The sequence below is a fragment of the Manacus candei genome, unplaced genomic scaffold, assembly GCF_025592945.1.
Source record: "Manacus candei isolate 608988 ecotype Guabito, Panama unplaced genomic scaffold, ASM2559294v1 h1tg000047l, whole genome shotgun sequence".
In the NCBI taxonomy this organism is placed as follows: domain Eukaryota; kingdom Metazoa; phylum Chordata; class Aves; order Passeriformes; family Pipridae; genus Manacus; species Manacus candei.
In genome coordinates, this window is record NW_026138095.1 from 6,531,033 (window position 1) to 6,539,173 (window position 8,141).

The following is an 8,141-nucleotide window of genomic DNA, read 5'->3' on the forward strand; positions in this document are numbered from 1 at the left end:
CAGCCCCTGGCAGCAGTGCTGTGGGCAGAGTTCACCCTCCCTAAACAGGGAAAGTCTCCCAAGCCCTGGACATCTACCTGCATCCAACAGGTTATTCCCCTGCAATAGGAATGACCAAGTCTGGAGTCAGCTCCAGCACCTCAATACAGACAACCCCCATGGGGTGAGGGCCTTTCCCCCAGCCCCACGCCAGGCACCATGGAATACCTGTATGACTTGTTACAGCAACAAAACATAATAAAGAAAATCCACCTCAAAGTGTTAAGGCTGAATTTGCCAAACCATTGTTCCTAAAAGGGACTGATTTAGCCCAAAGTCAAGCAAAGCACAAGCAGCAGTGACACAACCCCCTCCCCACCATCCATCCCTTCCCTGAGCCCCAGCCACACAGTGGCAGCTCCATCCTACAGATCCTGGTGGTTGTCAGTCCTGGATGTCCTGGACACAGTGCTGCATCTCTCACAGAGGGGGGGGTTCCTCTCCCCAAGCGTGAAAGCAGAGTGGATAAAATTAAGCCCTGGCTGGGAATAACTGTGAGGGGACCCTGATCCCTCTGTCCCCGGTGTTGCACCGCCTGGCTCTCCTGCAGTGTCTCTGTGCACTGTTTTCTAGCCAAAAGCAAGACATCGGGGAGGGACGTTTCCCACACGATGGCTTTGTGGAAGTGTTGGTCTGTGCAGCCCCAATCCTGCTAAAACCATCCCTGCTGCAAGTCCCTGTGGGAAGCAGCCCCCCGAGTCCTGCAGCCCTCACTGGATGCCCACCAGGTCCGTGATGGGGGGAGCGTGGACCATCAGCTCCTCGTATCTCTGGAGGAAGAGCCGGAGCCTGGAGCCGTAGGTGTCCTCGTTGTAGGGCAGCTTCTTCTGCTTCAGGTACTGGGAGACAATGGGCTTGATCTGCAAAAGAAAAGGCAACATCACCTCTGTGTGGGATACCCTGGTGTTTGGACAATGTTCCCAGCCTGAGGCACCCCAAAAGGAGCCCAGAAAACCCATCCCACATGCCCAAAGCATGGCTGGAGAAGGCAGCACCAAGCCATAACACCTTTGCCATGAAAATTAAGAGGAAGGTGGTTTCCAGTTGCAGCAACACAGGGAGTTCACCTTGGCAAAATGCCTTTGTAGGGCTCTGAATTAGGAGAGGTGCCCTAATGAGAGCCAGCCACGCATGCTCGGCACTCACACCCGTAGTTATCCCATGTGCCCACACAGCTGGCTCGGCAGCGGGGCTGGGAGGTGCCACTACATAATTATCCCCTTCTCTGCAACATGTCTGTGTGGGAGACAGGTCCTGCCAGCCCCGTGAGCTCAAGCAAAGGGCACTGAAAATAAGGGCACAGCATTAAACAAGTGGCCATCCCGTGCTGAAGGACATGGACCTGTCTTGAGATCCCCTCAAGCCGAGGAAGTGCTCAGAGTCCCTTTAGAACACACTCCACACCTCAGAGCAACAAGTAAGGGCATGACCAAAATTACAGGATGTTTGCCTGGATGCTGGCTGAACCAAAAATCAGACTGCGCAACACTTGGGATACTTTCCCAGCAGAAGAGCTGGGAGGATCCTGGACTGCTGGAAGGCTGCTTCGGGCTGGAACTGGGACCAGAAGAAGGAGCAAGGAGCAGAAACCCAGGAGAAACAGGAATGGGATGGAGGGAGGTCGGTTAGGGGCTGCCAAAAAGCAATGAGAGGTCTCTAGAACAGGGGGAATGCAGCGCAGAGAGGTCTGGTGGCAGGGAGAGGAGGTGGTGGGGAGGTGGGTGGTCTCGTCCCCGTGTCACCTCCCAGCACTCTCGGCCACCCTGCAGGCCTGCCTCACCTTCAGGCACATGTTGTCGGAGAGGCTGGGGAAGAGGTGATGCTCCACGTGGCAGCTGATGAGCGAGTGGCCGAAGGACCAGTCGAGGAGGGCGTTGCGGGGCAGGTTGAGGACACCCAGGCTCATGAGGTGGATCCGCTTGGGTTTGCGATCGGCCGCGAACATGGGGAGGCCGATGTGCTGCGGGACAGGCGGGATGGGGACCCTGTGGCACCCGTCACCTCCCCAGACTTCCCAGCAGAGCCAATGGCAGCCCTGGCAGTGCGTGGGCCAGGCTGAGCCACATTTTGAGGTTTGACTGCAAACCCCAGAGCTGGGTTTGTCCCTAAAGTCACTCCATCCCGTGCTTGTCTGTCCATGGACACCAAGGAGCTCCCAGGCTCTGTTCCCCCAACTCGCCCACACTTTGAGCCATGGGCCTCTTCCTATCCCAGGACCTGTAACACCACCTGCACCAACACCTGAAAACACACCAACCCTCCCAGTCCTGAAAGCCACTGCAGACAACATCACCCTCCTGTACTTCACACCCACGTGGCCTGATGTTCTCCCAGGACCACCGCTTCCCACCCAGCACCACCAGCCTGATCCTCCCAGTGACAACATCAGCACAAGGGAGGTGACAGCTGAGGCTATGTCACCAGCACTGGGTGGTCACTGGCCTGTCTGCAGCACCGTTGAGATGTCTTGGAGCTTCAGGTCTCTACCTGGAATATGTTGACATGGATGTAGGGATGTGCCAGGAGGGAGCGGGTGAGCAGCATGCAGAGCAGGGCAGACCACGGCGACTGGAAGCCTGAGACGTGGAGCAGCAGCCAGTAATGGCAGTAAAAACCCAGGAACATGCAGCAGAGAGTCCGGAGAGCTGCTTTCCACTCCACATTCCTCAACAAATCTGCACAAGGAAGAAGAGGCAGCACATGGGAGAGGTGCTGATGCTTCCCTGCCCCACTGCTACACCAGCAGCCAGGCTGCCCAGTGTGCCAATAACCCTACAACCTGTCCCATCATCTCCCTTTCCCCATCCTCCAGGTTGGCCCAAATCCCATAGACCTGCTGTTTTTTGGGGCTGGGTCCCAGAGCCTCCTCAGGGCAGCTGATCCAGCTGTGCATCATCACATCAGGGATTCAGATGCATCTTTGTTTCTTACAACTTGTCAAGTCATTGTCTGTGCTTTCGGCACTGCCCAGAGCTGGGTTGTGCAGCCCAGAGGGCTGGGTTTCCTCAGGCTCTTACTGCTTTCTGAGCTCTTCTCTCTGATCATTTCCTGGCACCATTATTTCCCCAGAGACACCACTTTGCCTGCCTGAGCTCTTTGCATCCCAGCCCCCACGCCCTCCACCCCACACGCAGCCATCAAACACACCCCGTGTGCTCTGACCATCCTGAGACCCACATGTGACACTGAACCCCACAATGGCAGAGGGTCTGAGTTAAAGGACAGCAAATTTTGAGTGCTTCAGGCTCATAGTGGCTTTTTCCAGAGCTTTCAACATCCAACATAGGGAAAGGCGAAATGTTTTCTGAGCATCAGCAGAAAGGAGATGCAGCAGATGCTGCCCCAGGGCAAGTGCAGCATCTCCTGCCTGTGCTGCAGACTGGTGTCCTGTCCCGCCAGGGGCTGATGTAGTTAATGTGATGCCTCCAAACAAAGCAGGACCCTTGGGTGGGGTGAGACCTGGACAGTCACAAGCTCCCTGCACCCTGTCCCAGGGTGGCTGGGACACATACCAAGTGCAACCAGAGGGGTCAGGACGGGCACTGCGAGAGGGGCAATGAACATGTAGATGTAGCGGTTCAGGAAAGGAAGTTTCCAGGTGCTGGAGTCCCCAAGGCCGATGACGTTGGTGTAGCCGTGGTGGATCTTCACGTGGTTGTAGGTGGCCTGCTCAACTGTGAAAGCTGAGCAGAGCTGGGCAGGAAGAGAAAGGAGAGGTGGTGCTTACAGTCATGGTGCCAGGGCTGGGTGCTGCCTGGCTTGGGCCTGTGGGAGAGGAACCCAGGGGAGATGTTCTGCACCCCACGGGTTCCAAACCCATCTGGAAATGGACTTTTTTGGAGTTAAGCACTAGAAACCACTCCCACCATTCCCCAATATGGTAAGGTGCTGATGGGGCATTTCTGGGGGGCTGCCACCCACGCCCCCCAGCCCCACTCACCTCAATGAAGAAGATGGCCCACACTTTGCCCCAGGATTTGGACTCGGTCAAGGCGTTGTGGCTGGCCAGGTGGCTGCCCTTGACGGTCAGGGTGTGATGCACCACGCCGAGGGTGAGGACACCCACCAGGAAAGGGATGGTCTGGGCTGACCGCAGGCACAGGAACCCTGTGGAGAAACCAGCCGGGCAGGAGCTCGGCCACGGACATGTCCTGCAGCCCTCTGAGCCAGGCTGGAGGTGTTGCTGCACCCAAACATGCCATTGCCCTAAACCTGTTCTTCAGCCATGATGACAGGTATTTACATCACCCAAGCCAGGGAGTTTGCCTCCTCACTGCCCTCAGGCCATCACACTGAAGGTTTAGACACTTCCAGCTGCGATGGCACTGGGTGCTGCTGGTGCCAGATCCCACCCCACAGCTCTGGCTGGGATCCCACTGGTGACATGAGACTGCCAGGATTTCAGCATCCCCAGGAGTTCAAAAGCAAGGGAAGGTCCCAGCTTTCCAAACATGCCACTGGAGACCCCCTGCTCAGCTGTGTCTCCCTGCACACACCACTTTTGGTGGCCACTGCTACCAAAACCACCAGGGTTTCCCTGTCCCATGGCTGGGCACGGGGTCACACGACTCGCTCTCCTGCACTGTGCCCATCCAACCCCTCTGTATCCCAGGTATCACCATCCTCTCACCCCAGGCTGTACCCCAGGTGCCACCATCCCCTCACCCCAGGGTGTACCCTGGGTGTCATCGTCACCCACTGTGGGTTTCTATTGGGGTCAGGGTGCCCCATGTCAAGGAGTGAAGGGGTTATTGCGGCTTTGTTACAACCTTAATAAGTGCTAACAGGCTCCCAGCAGTGCAACAGTCATGAGGAGGCAGTGTGACCCCCCCAGGACCCCCTGGCTGTAATTTGGGGCGGCTGAGCTGAGTTACCTGCCGGGAGCAGGAGGAAGCTGCAGGCAAGGATGCTGATGTCCACGCCGTGCCGTTCCCACCAGCTGCTGCTCTTCACCACCTTCTGCACCAGCTCTGAGAGCTCGGTCATCAGGGCTTCCTCCTGCTGCCCTGTTCGCTGTGGGCCCCCCCCGGGGGTCCCATCCTCGTCACCCAGCGCTGGTCCCGACTCCCAGCCCGCTGCCATCACCTCTGTCCTGCTGCCGTCAGGTGCTGTCGTGTCCCGGAGCAGGGGATCCCCCATCCCCCGGAGCCGGGGGGTACCGCTGACCTCACCGTTGACCTGCTGTCCCCTCTGTCCCGCCGTGTCCCCGTTCTCCATCGCCATCTCCCTACTGAGCAGAGGCCACGCAGGGTATGACCCACAGGGGATCAACCCCAGCACCCCGACCCACCGCAGACGGGCTTCCCGGCTCCCGCTGCCGCCGAAGGACACGGGAAGGGCAGGGATGGAAAAAGATAAACAATCCAAGGAGGACGCAGCCAGTGGACACGGCCGGAGAGCCACCCAGCCTCCCGCCGCACGGACACCCCGGCCACCACCCGGCCACCACAGCCCCCTACTCACGGCAGTCCCGGCTCGGTGGCTCTCCTGGCGCTGGCCATTCCAGGGTGGCCGGTCCGCCCGTGCGGCACCGCACACCGGCGCCGTACAGCAGCGATTTGGAGAAGGGAGGAGCAGGGGAGGACCGGGAGGAGGGCGAATGCAGATTAGCGATGGCAATAATCCGCCTTGGTGGCCCATATCGGGGAGCAGCCGCGGCGGCGGGGCCGCGGGGAGGACACTCGGCGGGGGCACGGGGAGGCGACGGCAGCGGAGGAGCGGAAAAAAAGATGGAGAGAGGCAGTGGAAACGCTGGAGAGGCAGAGGAGCCAAGTGCCTGAAATAGCCCTGAGAAACCCAAGCGGAGCGCTGAGGACGGGGATAGGGTTTCGCTTCTGCCGGGGAGAGGGAGCAACACACCGCCTGTCCCACGAGGGAGCTGTTTTGGGGAGAAAAACGGCCTTTTCCACAGCAGGGAGCCGGCGTTGGGAAGGAGGGGCAGCGCACGGCTGCGCGGCTGCCTGTGCCTGCCCAAACCGCTGCTGCTGCGGGGCCGCTCCCTCCCTCCTCTGTGCTGGGGGACACACCGAGCCCAGGGGCACCTGCCAGGGACCAGGTCACCCCAAATCTGTCCCTAGAAGCTCTGGCGCCCAATCCTGACCCCTACAGGGTCCCTCTTCTCTTCTGAGCTGTTTCCAGAATTTCTGGAAGGATTTCCTCCCTTTTCAGTCGCTGCCTCCTGACTAATCACCCAGACACAACACAGGCATCCAAAAGATTTGGGGATGCCTATGTGCAGACCGGGACCTCCTGAGCCCCATTTCCTTATGGAGGAAGGCTAAAACAACATCACTCCTCACTGTGGCACTGGATTTCTTCCTGCTTTGTTATTTTTCCTTACCAAAACCCAAATCAGCTCAACTGATCTACCCAAACCTTAATGAACATTGACATCTAGCAAATCCCTATGGAGTTGTAACAAACAAGGCTGGTTTGCTATACCCAACCCTGGGGTATCTCATCCCCAAAATGAGATGGGCTCAGCACCTCCAGTAACATCACATCACTGCAGTGACATGCAGGGAAGCAAAGCAAACCTCACATCCAAGTTGCACCAAGCCCCAGGGAATTGTCATCATACCCTGGGGAAAAAAATTAATAACAATTAAGAAAAAAAAACCCAACAGCTGCAAAAGCAGCAGAGCCAAGGGTGCATCAGGGACCTGCTGAGGTTTCATTTCCACTGCAACAGCTTGTATTAGGAAAGACCATTTCTAGAGCCAGGGGCACTGAGGAATCACAGTGTGAAGCCCAGCCAGTGATTCATTCTGATACACAGCGTGGCTTTCATCACCCGTGGGGGCTGCCAGGCCAGGGGAGGTGGGTGTCAGATCCAAAGGTGCATCGGGTGGGGCTGCCTCTGAGTGACACCTTCATTACCTCTTCATTACCCACTGTGGATGTCACCACAAGGGACAGTGGCAGCACAGTGACATCCCTGCTCCCAGGGCACAGCGCTGCCGTTCCATGGAGCCAAAGGTGAGTGGTGGTGGAGCTGCCATTGCACAAGGGGGCAGAACTGGTTTTGTGGTGGAGGCTGAGAAGGAGGAGGTGGGGATCAGCCACACATCCAAGACCAACATGATCCATCAGGATCTCTCTGCAGCCAGCAGCGAGCATGCCAGTGTGCATGGGCAGAGGCAGGTGCGTGGCATCACTTGGTCCTGTGGCTGCCACTGGGACCAGAGACCACCTGGGAGAAGAGAACAATTAGTGGGTTGAAAACTACATGGGAGAGGCTGAGTTTTGGCTTCTGGGGAAAAGTGTTGAACCCACAAGTGCTTCTTCCTTTAAGGTACAGCCAAGGTGGGAGTCATGATGCTGACAGGAGAGCAGAAACCATAAGGAGAGTCTGCAAAGCCAAAAGGACAGGCAGAAGATTCAGGATTGTAGCCCTGAATCTGCTGCCTTGCAGAGCTCCATTTTCAAAAGAAACTTTTTCAAAAGAAATCAATTTGCATCTGATTTTCCACCACACACAGGGCAAATCACAAAATCCCCCCTGACCAGCTGAGATTTTAGGGATCAAAGCAAACACTGACTTGGCCCTTGCACCGTGGACACAAACACCTCCAATTTAGCAGGAAAAACATATTTAAGACTCAGAAATCATTCAGCACACAGCAGGGCATCTGGAGAGGATCAGTGTAATCCCTGGAGCAATGAACTCCTGCCAGCAGCTGCTAACCCCACGGCTGCCCCTCGCCCCAGGCAGCATGGGGGTCCCACAGTCAGACTCCACTGGGGATCAGGCCCCCACCACTGTCCTCATCTGACCCCTCTGCCCCCAGAATTGAGCCCAGCCTCTGGTAAGGCCAAATTTGCCCCCCAGCAGGCTCCTCCCATGTCCCTGCTCCCAAACAAGGGGAAAACGGGCCATTTTATCCTGGCACAAGGGCATGCCTGCCAGGCTGGCAGGACCTCGTGGCTGCAAGGTGCTTCCTGCTGACCCCTCCCAGCACCTGCTGCAGCCCCCAAAAGTGCTGTTTCCAGCCCCAAATCCAGGAGTTTGCAAAAGTTGCAGTATTTGCACATTGGGAGCTGGGGGGCAGAGCCTCCTCAGCAGCCCCTCCATCCTTACAGCCACCCACCTTGCTCACCCC

The 8,141-nt window shown here is 57.4% G+C and overlaps 1 protein-coding gene across 2 annotated transcripts; it reads right to left on the reverse strand.

Moving 5' to 3' along the window:
- Positions 1–261: 261 nt before the first annotated feature.
- FADS6 (fatty acid desaturase 6) lies at positions 262–5,815 on the reverse strand. 2 transcript variants are annotated; one of them, XM_051798105.1, is made up of 7 exons: positions 5,503–5,813; positions 4,914–5,269; positions 3,980–4,146; positions 3,552–3,732; positions 2,527–2,714; positions 1,820–1,999; positions 262–899 (listed from the first exon to the last, which is right to left on the reverse strand). In XM_051798105.1, the coding sequence occupies exons 1-7, from the start codon at positions 5,538–5,540 to the stop codon at positions 750–752; spliced, it is 1,260 nt and encodes a 419-aa protein (XP_051654065.1). In that variant the 5' UTR covers positions 5,541–5,813; the 3' UTR covers positions 262–749. The 2 variants fall into 2 exon arrangements, with proteins under 2 accessions (XP_051654065.1, XP_051654066.1); XM_051798106.1 differs by lacking the exon at positions 1,820–1,999 and having other exon boundaries at positions 5,503–5,815.
- Positions 5,816–8,141: the final 2,326 nt, after the last annotated feature.

Excerpts from the sequence above, each read along its gene's own strand:
- FADS6 (XM_051798105.1), bottom strand. The coding sequence starts at position 5,540 with ATGGCCAGCGCCAGGAGAGCCACCGAGCCGGGACTGCC. Across the intron at positions 3,733-3,979 it reads GGGCCATCTTCTTCATTGAG|CTCTGCTCAGCTTTCACAGT; the intron begins GTGAGTGGGGCT and ends CTTCCTGCCCAG. Across the intron at positions 2,715-3,551 it reads GACCCCTCTGGTTGCACTTG|ATTTGTTGAGGAATGTGGAG; the intron begins GTATGTGTCCCA and ends TTCCTTGTGCAG.